Source organism: Ammospiza caudacuta, chromosome 2, assembly GCF_027887145.1.
Source record: "Ammospiza caudacuta isolate bAmmCau1 chromosome 2, bAmmCau1.pri, whole genome shotgun sequence".
In the NCBI taxonomy this organism is placed as follows: Eukaryota; Metazoa; Chordata; class Aves; order Passeriformes; family Passerellidae; genus Ammospiza; species Ammospiza caudacuta.
The window spans coordinates 104,234,745-104,253,196 of NC_080594.1; the positions used below are offsets into that span (position 1 = coordinate 104,234,745).

Below are 18,452 nucleotides of genomic sequence, written 5' to 3' on the forward strand. Positions count from 1 at the left end.
GCCTCTCAGGTTCAGCTGCTTGAATGATTTGTCTAAGCATACCCAGAACATGTGGCATCATCTTAAAAATAAAAACTTGGGCCTCAAGGAAACCTGAACTTCAAGAGTTAGGCTGCCAGTGGACTTGAAAGCAAATAGGGACTCCTGAAACTTGGCATATCTGCACCTGTGTGTTACAGCTTCAAAGCAGCACTGGTGTCAGGTTTCTGAGATTTACTCTGATTTCAAACATATTAGTATTAGGTGTAATCTGAAGGAAAAGTTCAGATTTAGGTGGCATTAACCAGGAGCAAGCCATCTTTTCTCTTTGGAATAAATGTATACTTTGTTCCAAATTACAATGAGTTGTACACAGACACTAAACATAAAACCCTAATGGATGCTTCGTGCTCACAGCTGGTAATATTCAGTAACCTTATTTAAATCTGCTGGCTGTGAAAGTGGTAGTGGTGAGAAACCAAATAAGCCCAGCTTTCTTTAATGAAATTCTTTTGCACACTGAGCCAACCACTGAAAAAATATGCTTACATTTGCTTCAGCAAATTAGTCTGTTTTCAAATTAATCAGTAATTATTTTGTGCAGGAGCTCGACACCCACTTCATCTTATTTGTAACAATTCTTACAACAGTGGACAACAATAAGGAGGTATTGAGCAGATCTGAGGCCACCAGATCTAAGACCTAGCCCCAACAGGTTATGTTTGTTTGTTTTTGTTTGTTTGTTTTTGTGGGATCTCAAGTATATAGTGGTGGCCAAGGGAAAAATACATAACAAAACTCAATGTAGTGTCACTGGCTCTAGTCAGTCACTTCAGATGATGAATTTTGGTCACCTCACTCCCGTAAAACTTTCTGGTTTTCACTTGGAAAATCCACATCAATATTCTTTAGAAACAAAGCAGCAGTTTCAAGGAAGCTTTTCCTTCATCCATTTTTAATGTACAATTGATAAAAAACTCCTTTTCCAGAAACATAAGGAATTAAAATAATTACTACAGTAATGCTATACCCTGCAAGGTGCCAAGCTAAGTGCATTTCTTCCTCAGTGCAAATTAAAGATACATGAAGTACAGATAAATTTAATACAGACTGCAGTTGTTTAAGTGTTTAGCTTTTGAGGACTCAGCAAAATGAAATCTGCAAATTATAATAATTAATTTCCCCCCCAAAAATCTGAATTATTAAAATTATTATGTCATTAAAACATTATTCTGAATAAATGCATATTTGATGGTGCAATGGTTATAATTGCAGTCACCCATATTCTTGGTACATATTTTTATGATTATTATATGGTCATAAAAATCTCAGATATCATTTATGGTAATAAAAAATTTATCTGTCATTTAAAATCATGATTATCCTTTAAAACGATGGTCATCATGATACAACCCTATGCCTCCATAAAACATCATTTAATTTGGGAATCCCTCAGCACAAACCCAAAACTCCCCAGTCCTGACCTGTGAGCCCCCTGCCCTCACATAACTGGACCTAAGATAAAATCTTCATCTGGGACAGGCAACAGCAGCTCCCTACAATCACTGAAGAGAAATAGGCTCTGGCAGTGTGTAATGCAGAACTGACCCACAGAACAGCTATAATGAGCTATTTGGTTCCTTAAAGTGCATTTTCACTGAACAACTGCAGAAAAAGACTTGAGGTCACTAGTTCAGAAGGGTTTTCACTAACATTTAAATGACATTTAAACATCTAACATTTAAATGACAAAGTGAACTGACATAACTAGCCATTACTAAGTGCCAGTATGGTTAAGAAAGGATTTCCTTTAAAACTCTTCTGTAGTTTTCTGTAAGAGCTCTGAGGGTAACAGGATCTTTGCTGTCCCAACCATCCCCACTTGGGACCTGCATCACTGGAAGGTCACTGGAGCCAGAGTACTTGTCTTCTGTGGCAACTGTGGTACTGACTCAGGACACCATCCCCACCAGGACAGCTCTCATCCCCGGCTCCTGAAGTGCCATCTTTTGTGGAGCAGCCCCTCTCTTGCTGCTCTCCTGACAATCTTCAAATCCCATTTCCATCAAATCACATGTCTGGATTCAGCCAATGGCAGAAGCATGATGGTGTGCCAAATGTGTTCTTGACTGGGGACAATGTACAGGGGACATCGGGCACCAGAACAGGTCACACAGGCTGGTTTCTGTCCTGTTCATAGGTGCTTTCCTCCACAGCTGGTCTGAGAGAGAGCTGGACCATGCTAATGCAGTAAACACCATATGGGCAAATTTTCTGAGGTTTTTGGTGTTTCATTTAATGCACCATTCCTTCTGTTGTCTGTTCCTTTTGTTCTTTGTCTCTGAACACAGCTCATAGGTCATCTTTCATTAATGTTTTTCCTAGAACTCAAGAGTACTCTGTGACTAGATGGCATTGGATTGGTACTTCACATTAGCATATTCACTAATGCTTTGGAAAGCTTTGTTTTGGCAGTAGTCAGTGTTGCCTACACTTACTCACCTAGGAACACCTCTCATTTCCTACATTTCCTCCCTTGTACTGGATATTTGTGTTTATTTATCTTTAGCTTCTTATCTTCTTCCTCCAAAGATATCATTATACTCAACAGAGATTACTAAATTCCCTACATATTTTTTGTTACTTCTTTGTTCTGAATAGCGCTTTCATCTCTTATTCAAATGACATTATTTGCAAATATAATTAATGCACTCAGGCTTACTCTTGCAGGCCATTAATAAAGGTGCTGGCTGCAGACAAAGAAGAAATAAAGCGTGCTGATGCTAAACTGGATAAGGGGGAAAAACACATCAAAACAAAACAAGTAACATGGCTTTATTGTACACCAATGATTTTGCAATCCATATTATACCATTCCCAAAGACAAGTCAGTTTTTATTAATTTTTTGAAATGAAACTACGTAAGTCTCAGTAAAAGCCAACAACATTATATGTGAAGTTCCCCTCTTCATCCACTAGTTTCCTATTAAAACCCTTTGTTTTATCTTTTAAAGCAGCATATCTGTGGGTATTGAGTCTCATGTAGTTTTGGTTTTCTCTGCCTTGAAAATGAAAATGTAAACTGGCAGCCTCCACCACATTCCTCACTTCTATATGAAATGGTGACTTCAGTATTTCCATGGAAAGGTTTGGAAAAGGTCATGATCTAAAGCCATTCACAAGGAAATGAAGTGCAGGGTTTTGATGGTTGGGCACTCAAGCCATAAAGCACAAGAGGCTGAAACCACAAAGGCAACTTGGGAGCCCAACTAGTACTTCAGGTAAATAAGTAACAATTAATCACTGAGCTACTCTTTGGTCAGTTCTTGGCTGTCTCTTGGTGTATACACTGACATTTCTAGGAACTAAATTTTCCCCAGAGGATGCATTCCAGTCTCAAACTAGGTATGCTCATGCCTATGTGGGCCTATGTCTGTACCAGAATAGGCCTTAAAAAAATTTAAAAGACACTTTATTCACTTTCATTTATTTAGGGCACTCTCCCAGAAGTAGTAATGCATCCTTGAAGTTATTATTAGCTTTGCTTACAAGCTAGGAATTCTATCCAGGTGTCAAATATTCTAAAATCACACCCTAATTATGGGGCTATTAAATGTTCTGGAGTAATAGTTTCCTGTTAAGACTCTCATGCTGAAATACCCATTTCCTTTGTCTCAGGACTTCATCATTCACTCTCTCTTTAGTGTTTATGGTAGCCTTGCTTTGGTAATCTGCTCAGCTTGCTGGTCTCCACAAATTCTCTGCCAGCTTACTTTGCTCTAGTCCACAGCACAACTAAAACACAGGTGGGTGGTGCTGGATGAGGTGTGCAGAAAATCCTCTCCTCAGATTTATTTCAGCCTTGCTAGGACATGCCTTAGCTTTACAACTCAATGACATCACCAGCATTCTGGGGTTTAAAGGTTTACATTGGAAATCTTTCCACTCAGCAGCTGGGTATGTTAATATGAGTATGTGTGCTGTAACTAACTGCAATTCCCTCCTGAACATTCTTCCATACAAAATCTTCCTCTTTTAGCCGCAAAATGCCTTCCCTATTCTAGTGATCTTAAGACACAGGGGTATGCTTGACTGCTGTGTAACTAGGTAAATAGCAAAAGTCTGCAATTTTATAAATTAAGTTTTGGAGTATGGATTTTTTTCTTTGCTAAATGTTTAAGATTTGGTAGGAGCTTATTCTATGAACATGAAGAAAAAGAGTTGGGTATACATTTTGAATGATTAATTCAAGTAAGTCTAAGTGGGGCAAATTCAGTAATGGCTGAAACTTTAGGTCAGGGTTAGATGGCATAGTTGTTATAACACTAAGGGATGTAAATTAGCAGGATACATGCAGATCACTTATTAAAAAAAAAGTAATTTTTCTTTATCTCAGAGAAATAAATATGGTTACTTATGGGACAAAGCAGTGTAAGAAAGGATATTGGGGCCTGTGAAGTGTGAGTCAGAGTGCCCACCAAGAGGGTAATGCTGAAGATCACAGTGATGGAATGCTCTGCCTTGACAAGCACCACAAAAATTTGATCTGTGTATTTCACCAGCACACCTTTTAAAAGGTAGCTAACATTATAACTGCTTCTAACAATAACAGGCTAAGGTAACAGGATTGTTTCAAACAAGCTCTGGTTTGCAGATCAGAAATTCATTCTCTTTGTATGTACATCACTGCACAACCAGGCAGAGAGAATAAAAACTGATACCCATAAAGGAGTAGGGAACCAAAAGAGATTGGTCTGGTCTGGCTTGGCTGTTTTCCCATTACTACTCAAACTTGAATAAAATTGCTATTTCTCTCCTAACAAACACATCTTATTTTAATAGAACACAAGATTTGGGGAAAAAAAAAAAAGCCCAACCCACAGAATTAATAAGTTTGGTGTCTTGTTTAGAGGAAAAGCCAAAATGCCAGAGTTGGATCTGTTCAATGTTATTATTCAGTCATTTTATGATTTTTTAAAAATTTTTGTTACTGTGCCCAAGGCTTCCCCCTGATTTCTTTATTATTGCTACTATAATGAAATTTTAACTGTTCTTAATATCATTGAAATAAACAAGAATTAGTTAACCCTGGATAAAAAAATATTGGTACATTCAATAAACCAAAGCCTCTGTGTCCAAGAGACCAAGGACAGAGTTTTGGCTGAACCATCCAGTTCTGACCTAGATCCAAATCCTTCTGTAAGTCTAAAGGTATCCCAACTCTTTTATTTCAGGCCTGTCTCTGAAAGATAGTATTTATTATTTAGCTACTGCAAAATAAAATCAGTGCTTTCTTTGTTGTTGTTACCATCATTCAAGTACAGCTAGGTATGAATTTCACTTCATTGCTTGATCCTGTAGCAAATCTCTTTCCCTATGAAGCTACTGTCAATGGAAGTTAGCACAGGAGGCTGCTATCTTCTTTTGAATTTATTAATGTTTTTTACTTTTTTCTGATTGTAATGTGGAGTTCTGGCTTTAGCCCTAATAGCCTCTGAAAAGGAAGAAGTGAGGAACTGTGCTTCCTGCTTACAGGTTATTTTACACCCAGGTATATGACAGGCACACAGTCACAAGTAAATCAATACATGAAGAACTCCTTTTCCTCTTCTGGGCTTCTGAATTGAAGGATGGGATAGTCCCTCTGAAAATGTGACTGTCAAATGCAGGCAAGCAAAAAACAAAGATTACCTGGGAGACAATTTACATCCACGCTGCAGGTATGCATTCAGTGTCCCAGTTGCTGCCAGCAACAGTCCAAGGTATGGAGGTGAAGGTTTCATAGGTCTTGAGGAAAATTCTGGGTGGAACTGAACTCCCACAAAATATGGGTGATCTACAAGATAGACATCAAAGAAAATTACACAATGTAGGAAGAAGATAGTAGAAAAACTTTTAGGAAAAAAACTTATTAAAGATTTCAGACTAGCGTCCAGAAGCCAGAGCAGCACATGTGAATTTAAGGGTGAGGGAGCAGAAAACTTCTTTCCACAAAAGGCAACTGACAACAGAGGCAGAAGGTTAGTAGGGCAAACCAAAGAAAAATCATCCTCTGATTCATAAAAACTGAATAATAAACCTGTACCAACATGTAAGGGTGGGAGGAGAGGGACACAATTGGAAAGTCACAAAGTTTACATTTATCATGTTATTTTCATGGTATTTTGGTTTCCAGTATCTATTTATGCATGTCTATTCAGAACAATATGCTCAAAGCAGGGACAAACTCAAAGTTAAATCAGGCTGCTGACAGCTTTGTCTAGTCAAGTTTTGAAGGTCTGGATGGAGATTTCACAGACTCTGTAGGTAATACACTCCAGTAATGTCATATCCTTTGCCTATACTGGATGTATTCATATTCCATAAATGAAACACAAATTGGGAAAAATGAAATACATATGGAGACCTTACCAAGAACATTTGAAGGTGCTTAGGGAGCAGGGCAATGTCACTGTGAAACTGGCATATAGGTAAAAATCTATAAAAAGCCAGGAGTCTCTGATGAGTAGGAAAAGGCAGTCACCATGCTCTTCTTCAAGACAAAAAGAAGGATCCAAGGAACGACAGAAAATTCCTGACGTTCAGAACGTGAAGGTCAGGAAGATTGGAACAACAAACCTGAGAAGAATCTGTCTTTGGATGCAGGGAGAGCACTGGCTTCCCTTAATTCTGACTTTAACAAAGCTTTTCATATGGTTTCCTACCCTTTAAATTGGAAGCTGTGGACAATGGGTAGACCACAAAGTATGTTAAAAAAATGGCCAGACTTCTGTATTCAGAGAACAGTCATGAGTGGTTTGAAGTCCCAGCAACAGCATACTTGGAGGTACTCAAAACTTTACTGATACAACTCTAGAGAAGTTGACCTATAATTGGAGGTATCCCTGTGCTGAAGCAGAAGGTTGGATAATATAATCTCCCAAATCACTCAATGATTCTACATAGCCAAATGCCCCTGAGCTAGACTTAGGGCCTTTTGACAAGGAGCACATTTGTCCCACATAATCAAATACATGCACAGTCTTTGCAAAGTGTAAGACTTCCTAACCCACTCTGAATTTTCACCAATTGTAATACACAAGTGGAGTTAGCAGTTAGCACCCAAAATTATCTTGGCTGTTAAGACAGATAAATATTGTGCCTACATGTCATTCAACAACCTATAGCTTATAGTTCATACAGTTTTAACAGATGCAATAAGTATTACAAACAAGTAAGACACTCACTCTCCAGTTCAATAATTTCCATCCTGTTCCCTTCTGTATCATGACCAACAAATTTCAACCCTTTCTCTTCAAAGCAGTGAGTCAATTCTGGGTTCACCTGAAATGTTGAAAGCAATAACAATGGTAGTTCTGTTTATTTTTGGATTTAACAAACAGTAATTGTAATGGTTTTTACATGCATACAAGAATGAAGAGAATTGGGTAAGGGTTGGGAACTTTTGCTTTCTTATTTTAACAACTCTGGCATAAATTTGTAAAAGTGGTCATGTTTATTAAATAAAGAGATGAACCAGTAATTTTAAAAGTGACTATGCAATATTCAAAAATTAAAGCCAGGACCCTGGACCTTCTGCTTGCTGCTCTTCTGAAACCAAGCAGTCTGAATTCCCCCTTTTTAAATGACCCACCAGATGCCCACTGACCTCCCTTTGAACAGTGAATTTCAGTGGTTATGACAAAAGCTGTGATGCAGCTCTTCCTTCAAACTGAGGAGCTCTGCAGTGAGCTGTCTCATTTCCTTGATGATGTTTTAACCACTCAGTTAATATCCAAACTTGAGCAGGTTTGCCACCATCATATTCTCCTCCCTTTCAAGGAAGGTTAATATTGTCTGAATCAGTTACAGCATGCACAAATCTGATAGTTCAAGGCCCTTTAGAGACACTGATGGAGTCAGATCCCTTCTGAACTACCTTAGAGGTATCTCCAGGAGTCCACCTCATGTGTGTCTCCTTGAATGTCAGTATTCTGAAAGTATTCAGGCACCCTATCCCAGATGTTTGCATACAGAGGAGTGGATCCATGCAAAGGACAGTGCTTACCTCATAGCGATGCCTGTGTCTCTCCTCTACAAACATTTCATCACCATAAAGCTTCCCTGAATAAACAACAAAAGAGAAATTAAAAGCTCATGTGTTGCTTTAATAGTTGCTACAATTATTCCTTGTAATTTAAACCTTAAAGAAGTCACATTTAACACTTGTTAAACACAACAAGACATTATTCATCTCACTGCATTTTTCTGTTCTTCCTGAGTGGAAGAACACTCATCACTCATCCTGAGTGATGACTAGTTTCTCTTAATTCACTGTTACCTGAGTTTATTCAGGATTCAGATTCAACATTCCTTGACTAGAAATAGCTTAGGCAAACTAGACTCTAAACACACTTTAACTAATTTAAATTATAAAGCTTTAAAAAAAAAAAGTCTGAGTGAGCCAGCAATGTAAAATCCCTTCAGGGTTTTACAACAGTTGTACACAAAAGATGCAGGGAAGGAAGCCTTTTAGTAGCATCTGTTCCATTTTAATAGATTATGCATGGCACCTGGCAGAGTACCTCCAAAGAACAGAGAATATTGCTTTTCTCTGTTTTCCTGATCTCATTACCGAAATGACTCTGGCAGTCTTCTGTGCATCATCTCGAGCACTCTGCCTTTCACAGCAACAAGGAGCAAGTTTGAGCAGTAAACCAGATTTCAATCATATCACTTACTTATAATCATGGCTCAAACTTTGCTCTCAATTTACACTAAGGTCATGAGAATTACTGTCTTGCCAGGGGGTTGGTACATGAACTAAACTGCCAAGAACATCTTCAGAAATTGTAGAATAACAATACTGCCATTTTACAAAGTATGGTGTATGTCTTGATTTTAAGGGACCACCTTTTTAAAACTATTCTTTTCATCCAAGTTGTAAAGCATAAGGAAAATAAATCAGATTTCCTGATTAAACTACCATAGCTTTTTCTTATTCTTTCCAAAGATCTAAACAGATTTAAACAACTCTTAATATTGGTCAAAGGTTACAACACATGTTAATTTTTATTAACTTTTCCAAGTGTTTAGGTCACACAATGACTAGAACATTGTGATATGCATATCTATATCACACATAGGCAAAGTATCACCCAGGCTAGTTAGAGCACTAGTATGGGCATCTCTAGAATTGCAGATTTTTCATTAAATGTGCATATGGTATTACACTCTGGTCTCCTGCTGAAGTAGATGTAATTTTTAAGTATTCAGAAGGATACATTCCTTAAGTTTAACATAGTTAAATAGAGAATACCTCAGATCAATATCGGGGCAGGGCAATATAAGAAATAAACATATATTTAGTTAATGGACAAGAAACTACTTTTCACACTTTTGCAGCATCATCTCTATTACTATTGTATAATGGGCTGATTAATAGGAGACAAGCATTACCCCAATTTTAAAATACATGTAGATCTAATTAAATAATTTTTTCTATATTCTGATTTCTTTTATTTTGTTATCTGAAGCATCCTGTTACAGCAAATAATTTTCCTTTTCTGCAACATATACTTTGCTTTCCCAAAACAAGATTCCTTCCAGGATCAAGCAAGAAAATAGGAAGAAAGCACTCTGACCTTCTCAAGAACATAATGAATTAAACTGCCATCAGAAAAATTTCAGTTTTCTCAACATTTTACTCATTGCTTTTAAAAAAGCATTGGACCTCAGTGATAGTTTCACTGGGAGCTACAGATGCCTCTCATTTCCTTTTTTCGCTCCAATTCTCAGTAAATGTAAATAACAGGATCAGAGTGAATGAGCTCAGGGAAGCTGCCACCTAACTGTTTGCTTAAGACTATAGCATTTTTGGTTTTCCATGTTACAAAGCTCCTATCCAAAAGGCAAAGTCATAAGAGCAGAAAAATAACTTACTTAAAACAGAATTTTCAGTTTTAAAAACAGTCCTCCTCTTCCCCAGTCTCATTGTTCCTCCCATATCTCCAGGATTGTGTTCTGGCATGTCAATAACCTGTAGAGAAAAGTTGCTCAGACACTGTTTCATTCAACAAATAAAAAAATCCTAAAACAAACAAGCCTAGCCTAGCAAGTGGCATAGATTTTTAAGTGGCAACTTTACATATTTTACCTCCAACCATTCCCAATCATTATTTTTCTTTTGTTTTTCTAATGTTTTGTTCTTCAATACTGACAAGGTTAACTAGTTAGTGACAAATGTTTTCATCTGATGTTAAGACAAAAGCAACTTTAAAAATTCTTATTTTAATTTTTTGGGGTGGGAAAAACACCTTTCTTTTAAAACTGATACCAAAATGTTACCAATAGGATAACTCTGCCCAAAGCTATTCTTTGTGCTAGGATAGTACACAGATTTTTAAAAATTCAAATTCATAGACCAAAAAAGTCCACCAAGTGATAAAGACACCATCTCTGGAAAAACAAAGTCCCTTGACCTCACAGAGGCTGAAAGATTATACATATTAAATATGAGTAAATAATATGGGTTAAAATTTCTGTACACTAGGTCATTTCTTATATTGCTTTTTCTTATGCCAAGAGGCAGACACAGATGTGGTATCAAGTAAGAAGGCAACCAATCTCTTGGGCAGTAGGAAGAGGGGAAGGGCATGCAGCAGCAGAGTGAAAAGGGGACACTTGTAGTGACAGGACAATGTTGTAAAACCAGAGTATGGGAACAGGTGACTCCAGTATGTGTGTGCTATTTCAGATTATAGATATAACTAACTTATCACAGAAAATGGAAAACCATACCCCTCCTTTTATCTCTTCTAAAGGGTTTCTCGATTGCTGAAGAGTAATAAGAGTATTAACAAAATACTGGGTTGCCTTGTATGAAGAAAATGCTATTTAACATAAAATTTAAAGACAAGGATATACAAATACTGGGTTTGAGGACTGAAGCAGGTGGGCCAAATGGCTTCTACGTGGGTCAGGTGAAACCCAGGAAAGTGGGATTCAGGGCATGTCAGAAACCACAGCCTAGTGGAAGGAGTGCACCTAGCTTTGCTCAGTTTGAAAAACCTTGCAGGTCTCACAATCCAGCTGAGAGGAAATGTGTCTAAGAGAAGTAAAACAGTTTGAAATTGTAGAAACATGAGCTGAAGCTTTGACCTACGTACTTGTATTCACATAAACATAGTCAGTGAGAAATGTAATTGACAAAGAAAAGTTCTAAAAATACAAATATTCACATATATGGGTAATCTCAATGGATTTTTATTAACCTTAATTTGCCCTCTGAGAGTAATGAAAACAATATCTGATGATACACTTCATAAAGTGAAGTTATTCAATTTAGGAGAGATGGTGGAAAGTGCTCAACCTTTGGCCTTGTGCCAATGCATTTCAGCTGTGCAATTATCTCTGTACAACCTTATACATTCAAAATGTTATTTATAAGCAATATATTCATTATAAAATGTCATGAGCAGGAGTTGTGATGAAACCAAAGGGATATTACAGATTCTTCAATTACCTCTCAAATCACAAAAGTAAGGACCTGTGCAAGATGTTGAGGTAAGCCCCCCTCTACAAATACATAAAATAAAAGAAAACCCATTCACTGAATCCTTACTATTTTAAAAATATGAAATTTCCTGAATTTATTTTATTTCCTTTCATTTATTTTCACTTTTTTCCTGAAGTAGTGGCCACAATAAAAGACGAGAGTCTCAGAAGTAGAGCATCTGCTCTGCTGAAGGCTTCTGTCATCCTCTGGGTCAGACCCCCTCATGGCACTGCCAGCACTACAAAAAATTTGGCTGCAGAAATGGTCTCACAGGGAAGGTTCAGGTGAGTTTCCACACCAAGTGTTTGCGTGTATGTCTGTGTGTTTGTGTGTGTGTTTTCAGCATTCCATCTCTCCCAATGCTGTTATATTAGTAAGAAATGGACAAGGTTTGATTTATTACTTTTTGTCATCAGGTGACAAAAGGAGCTATTTATGAATTAATGCCCTGGAACTACTTTGGCTCAGTGGCCCAGATGACCTCCAGCAACTACAACAGCACAGCCCTCAATATTACTTGTCTATATATAACTTGAGTTTCTCTGCAACAACATCTGTGCAAGAAGCTTTTGAAACCGAAGTGGCACTGCTGCCCTACAGCCCAAAGAAAGTCTTGAGAATCAGAAAAGCAATGTCATATTAATGAAATATTTTGCCATATTATATAGAATTTATTTGATCAGAAAAAGAAGAGGTTTAAAATAGTGGTAATTTTGAACTGTGCAACTGAATAGACTCTTCAACAAGCTTATGCTTCCTGGCACAGAATAAATCAGCTCTTCCTATGCATTAGTTCTTTGAAGGGCAGAGAACAGCACAGAACAGGCACCACAAGCAACAAAAATATATCTGTAGGGAGGATGCAAGAATAAATAAGGCATCAATTAGGTCTTTCTTGCCCAAATCTCTGAAAACTACCAACACTACAGGGATTTTATAGAGATTTTATATGTATTACACCAGATAGCCAACATGAAATTAAGAATGAATCACTGGAACACAACACAAAGCACATTCTAGATATAAAGCAGTCTTACCACTATTTAATCATGTTACTAATGAATAGTGACTTCAACTATCCATGAACAGAAATCTTCTTTCAGATATCTACTGCCTGGATTGTTTCATTGTTGATAGAAAACATAAAAGCTAATGAGAAAACTTTTCAAGCCCTGAGACTCAACACAGAGCAGCCAAGGCTCTGAAATCCCCACAAATATCATTTTAGCAATCATGCCAGGACCATTACATTTTATCTTTGTTTTGCCTCATGTTCTGCAATGCCATTTTGAGAAATTCATCTACTCTGGTTACCTTGGCAGGGGAAGGGGAGGGAGTGGGGGGGTGTCTGCTTGGGTTTTGTTTGCAGGCTTTGTTTTTGAGGAGTTGAGGAGGGACATGAGCATTACTTGTTTTGAACAATTGAGAGCTAAGCAGCTTTGAAAGCACCTTTTTACAAGTTTGGGGTCTAGGGGTTTTTTTGTCTTTTTACTCAGCCCTTGACTGGTGAGCAAATGATTTAACAATGCTGAAATAAATTACTACACATGTAAGTGCAGATCAAAGCATCAGGAGATGCCACAGCCCTGGAGATTACCTGAACACTGAGAAGAGGCTCTGAACACATCACACAAGGGATTGTGTAGAGGGAAAGCTGACAGGAGCAGGGAATGCAGTGACAGGTACTGATGAATAGCAATCCCTGCTGAACATAGCTATGGAAAAAAAATCTAGCAGCACAAACTGACAAGGACTCAACCCAAACTTAAGGAATTCATCCTTTTATTGACTCTTCCATCATTCTCTGTAGGATTAGTCAGTACTTGCTAGATTTGATCAAATCAATCAATCACAAGTTCATCAGTAGAAAAATCCAGACACCTACAAATGGGATATTTATACTAACATCTATTCTGTTTTAGAAACAAACTAGTACAAATATTTTAAAGAAAAAGTTGACAACTACAACACTACCAGGGGCACTGAGACCTTCCCACTTGGCAAGGAAACCAAAATGACAGACTTTTGCTGTTCAGAGGGTTACATTTTCAGCTACTGAAAGAATGTGCAAATATTACATCTACCTGCCTTGCTCCCTTTTCCCCCAGAGATTTCCCAGTTCCAAGCAAACTGCATCACTGCCCACCCATGTGAAGCACTCAGTGCCCTAGGACTGAATTAACTGCCAACAAAGCCACTTCCAGATTTCAGACTACTCAGTGCCCCATTACTCTGATCGGAGTAATGTTTTTAAAGGACATCCACCATCATGTGTAAGATCAAAGCAGAAATTATCAATAGCTGATTCATGCAATTACATACTGATACAAGCAACCAGCTTGAAAAATCCTGTCCTCTACTCTCTTCAATAAACTACAGCACAGTATCCAAACATTCCAACAAACACCAATTTAAATTTCTTAAAACTCTGAAAATCCCATAGAATACCGCTGTCAACTATTTTCCAGTTTGGGTGATCCTCTTCTCCACAGATCTGTTGTTTCCTATTTTAGAATTAAGTAACTGCCATGGAGCATTCATTTATTAAAGTCTAAAAGCTCTCTAAGGATTCTGTCTAAGCAGAAATTCTGCTCCAGAATGTTTTGTAACATTTTCTCTAGGAGAATTCATGAAGGCCGTGGCTTCTTTTCAAACAGTGCTTACTCACTGGTAAGCAGAGTGCACTGAACTGAGGAAGTTAATGGAGATGTTGATATGCAAAGCCCATAAAGATATTGCTTAACAACATTTTGAGAACTCATTCAAGTTATTCCAAACACATGTCCTAGAGTTGGCTTAAAGACTTAATCAAGCAGAAAGTTTCAGACTGTCAGCATTAGTGAAAGGCACAGGGTCAGATAGTGCTGGCTACAGAAATACACTGGAGCGTCAGTCACGCCATGCCACAAAGGGCAGGATTTGCCACAGACTTGAATAACTAAAAAGGATGTGCAAGGGTGTTCTCAGACTTCATAATGGTCCATCTCACATCATAATTAATGACTAAATTCTAATTTAATTTCAGAAAGATCAGCAAATCTGTAGCTAGGTGAAATCCTTAATCCTATCATATATATCTTTAAAAAATCAGAACTCTGTCACTGCCTTTGAAGAAGACTTCTGCAGCTGCAGTTCCAAGCAGGTGAAATTCTTAAATCAAATGCCCTTAAATCTACATCAGGTATATCAGAAAGAGGAAGGCATGAAGCAAGTCTGAGCATCCTAAAGAGAGGGAGAACCTAGAGAGTGAGATAGAGCCTGGTGAGTATGTTCATCAAACACCCCACCCACAAAGGTGAGATAGGAATAATCAAACACAGCCTGGGACTGTTTGAACAGCGCTGTGCTTGGGTGGTCTCTGACTCAGAGAGTTATTACATCCTGCAGGCAGCTGCCACAGAAGACTGGGCCACAGACAAGGCCCATTACCTAAAATACACAAAATAGCCACAGAAACATGAAGTTGTCCCTGGTGGACACAAAGCACAACAGATGTTTTACCCTCAAAATTGTCCAATATTCTATACTTGCTCCTCCCTGAGTTACCATGCTTGAGCAAGTATCCATTCCAGTTGTTTCTCATTCATTAACAGACCTGTGCTAGTTTAAACCACTTCATTATCAGTTATCTCTGCCTTCAGCAAGCAAGACAGAAGGAAAATTGTTTACTTCAAGGAAAGTGAGCAGGAAAACTGATTATTTCAAGTGGTCACTACTCCAGACCATCACTGAGGAGAATTACTGATACCAGCTTTCAGGCAGTGCTCAGCGCCATGACCTACACTATCATGGTACTTCTTGAAGAAATTCTATTCATCTGCCATAAAAACCATTATCCTCACAGGGAACATGAGGAGAACTAACAACTGTTTTTCATCCCATTTCCCTAAAGTAATCAGACCACCATCAGACTTGTAAGAAAGGCTACCTGGAGTCCAACCACTGATCCCTCCCACAGAATGGTGTCACCACCCATTTGATTTTCTGTCCACCTTCAAAATCTGCTCAGTGATGATTTGGTACTCAATAACCAGAGACACAGAAACTGAGGTATTTCTTTGAGAAAGGAAGTGAATGGGCAGCAAGTAGAAAATTACAGATTGACCCATTTTAATTCTTTTTCTAGTTGGAAATTGTTTTTATTGTAGTGTAAAACTTCCCAGCTAAATGTAGAGCTGAGAAGAAATCCCTGGAAGATCAGCTGAAAGACACCTGTGGACTATTTATTTGATTCACTGGATATGGAAAAGCATCCTATAAAAAGGATAGCTATTTGAATAGAAAATAAAAAGATAAGGACCCTTAGTTGAAAAGTTGAAAAAGAGACAATATTTTCAAGTAAGAGCTCTACTCACAGAAGAAAGAAGTGCAAGTGCTATCTAGAGCATGAAATCCATGTCAGTTTTAAGAACACAAACCTGAACGTCTGTATTTTTTGTGGTTTTGCTTCTGTTTTAAGAGAAATTATTTATTTTCTTTTTGATTCAGCCTGATCATTCATTTTTACATTATCTGACAACACACATTTGACCAAAGCTTAAACAACTTCTAGCTAAGATGATTTCACCAACTAGGTTTAGTTGCATCTGATTAATGTATCATTAAATTGAGGTTTTAAACTGAAGGACAAAAATATACAATCACACTGGTTGATACTGAAAGAAGATAATTCCTTACTTACAATTTGGAGTAAATGAATGAAACAGAAAGAATGGACTCTAGCTCCATAAGGATTTCTTTGCTACAGAAAGATAGGAAGCAGCTCTCTACCACTCCTTCTAATTAGGGTATTATGCTTCATATTATGCCCAAAGATCAGTGTCTGACCATCACTTTAATGGCTGATTGATCACCTTTTGAAACAGACACCAGAATTTAAAATCTGACATTTCTACATCAAAAAGAATTTTCTACTAGTTGGGCTAAATCGGTATCTCATTTTCATGAACATTCCATGAAAATCAGCTGAATAGAAGGAAGAACAAACTCAGAATAAAAAATGCTAATTTTTAACTCTTCAAAGAACAAAACCCCTGTAGTACAATTCAAAATCCCAAAGAAAAGTAGTGAGAAAATATCTTAAAATGTGTTAAAGACACCACTGAGCAAGCATGTTAAACTGCTACAAGGTATGATGCAAGCTGTCTTTGGAAAAAAATCCCACTAAAGATAACTGCAGACAGTTGTGAAAGTAAATCTTGATCTATATCCAGTGCCCAAATCTTGTGCCAATCTGACTCCTTCCACAAGCAGCTCAGCTGAGTCCACTCTGGAAAACCACACAAAGCAGGCAGCTCATGCCCACCACTGTAACCTTTAATTGAAACAATTTGCTCTCAGGCACAAGTCTATCTTCTTTTCAACTGTTCTTTTACATCTAAGCTGTAACTTTGTAGAAATAAAAATAGATGTACATAATGAAGCTCTCATACTAATTAACAGTAGAGCCATGCTTCTTCCTACCTTCCACTTCATTCTGTTCTTCATTTACATTTTTTCATTTTGAAACAGCATCTCACAGAGGATCACAACCAGGAAGAACACTGCAAGCTCAAATAACTGGTATTGGAATGCATGCAGGATCACTTTTACTGTTTAAATTGATTCATATCTACCATGTAGAGATCTTGAAATATTTGACATGCATTTTTGTAATGCCCTCCTTCTCTCTTCCTCTTTGAAAGCTTCTGGTTTGATTTAACTCCTGTTTAAATGTCATCCCAGTTCCCTCACCTCTACAACCTACACCCCATAACAAAGCAAACAAAATGAAAGGCCCTCTAGAACTGAAGCTGACCACTCCATTACTTAGTGGTACTTCCAAATTTACTAATTTGAGAAATTCTAGTAATGTTAATCTTATGGATTAAGAACAGAACAAACATATTTTAACATGGAATATCTAGGCAGAAAGCCTCTGGCTCAATCATTCTAATTTTAAATACTACTCTTGTCTTCCATTGGATGCCAAGAATAATACATGTACTTTGACATATCTGGTACATCTGATATATCTGTCTTTCCTGTCTATAACTTTTCCTAAATTATAGAGAACATGAATGCTGGGTATCTTGTTAGGCATACAGTATCGACATTTATTCTTCTGGAAAGCTCTCCAGCAACAAGCAATGGGATTTTCTTTCCCCCATGAATTCAACAGCAGATTATTTCCTTGAGTCCTTATCCTCCCTCCCACACATACATCATAATGTTTCTCTTCTCATTCTGGAAAAACTGAAGCAAGAGCTGGATATCATATAGTGCTCATCAAGGAACTGAACTGTAATTCTAGGATTTTCTAAATCCTATCGTTTCCTAGTGTGAACTATATTAGAAAAAAAGACAGCATAGGGAGATAATTACAGCACGACTTTAAACAGATTATTTTGTAAATACTTTGGTATTTCCATTACTGTCTATCCAACAACAGTAAACATCTTTTCAGCTTCAGAAAACCAAAAGGAATGCTGCATATTTATATCATAGCAGAGATTAATTACCTTGATTGTCTCTGCCAGGCATTTCAGGGATGCTTTGAGGCACATGATCTACATTACATTTAATAGCTTCCTGCTTCCATTTCAGAAAAGCTTCAGTTGGCCAAAGACCATCTTTTCTGGAAGACTCTATTCTGATAAAACACTTATGACCTACAATACTTTTTTTTTTCCTCAAGTAGAAACCATGATGTTTTCCTTCTGAGCAGGATCCCTCCCATCTCATTTTGTCTGTCCTACTTCCTCCAAAAACCTAATAAACATCACTGTTCTGATCACTATTTAATTCTGCACTTCTTGTGATCTTCTCCCCCAGCATGTTAACTCTATCCCCTTCAACATGAAATGACAAGAATTCTTTAGAATTTGCTTTCCTTAGTTGTGTTTATAATGTATAATCAGGGGGTAGGTTCAGACACCATTCAAAGGGACAAGTGGCT

At 37.6% G+C, this 18,452-nt stretch overlaps 1 protein-coding gene across 2 annotated transcripts in view; it reads right to left on the minus strand.

The window, feature by feature from the left end:
- Positions 1 to 18,452, minus strand: part of CTPS2 (CTP synthase 2) — a 59,022-nt gene that overhangs the window by 5,823 nt on the left and 34,747 nt on the right. For both annotated transcript variants that reach the window (XM_058824840.1, XM_058824841.1), the window contains 4 exons: positions 9,901 to 9,997; positions 8,027 to 8,082; positions 7,206 to 7,302; positions 5,671 to 5,815 (listed from right to left, as the gene is read on the minus strand). In XM_058824840.1, the coding sequence (XP_058680823.1) occupies positions 5,671 to 5,815; positions 7,206 to 7,302; positions 8,027 to 8,082; positions 9,901 to 9,997 (395 nt within the window). The remainder of the gene's footprint in view (positions 1 to 5,670; positions 5,816 to 7,205; positions 7,303 to 8,026; positions 8,083 to 9,900; positions 9,998 to 18,452) is intronic.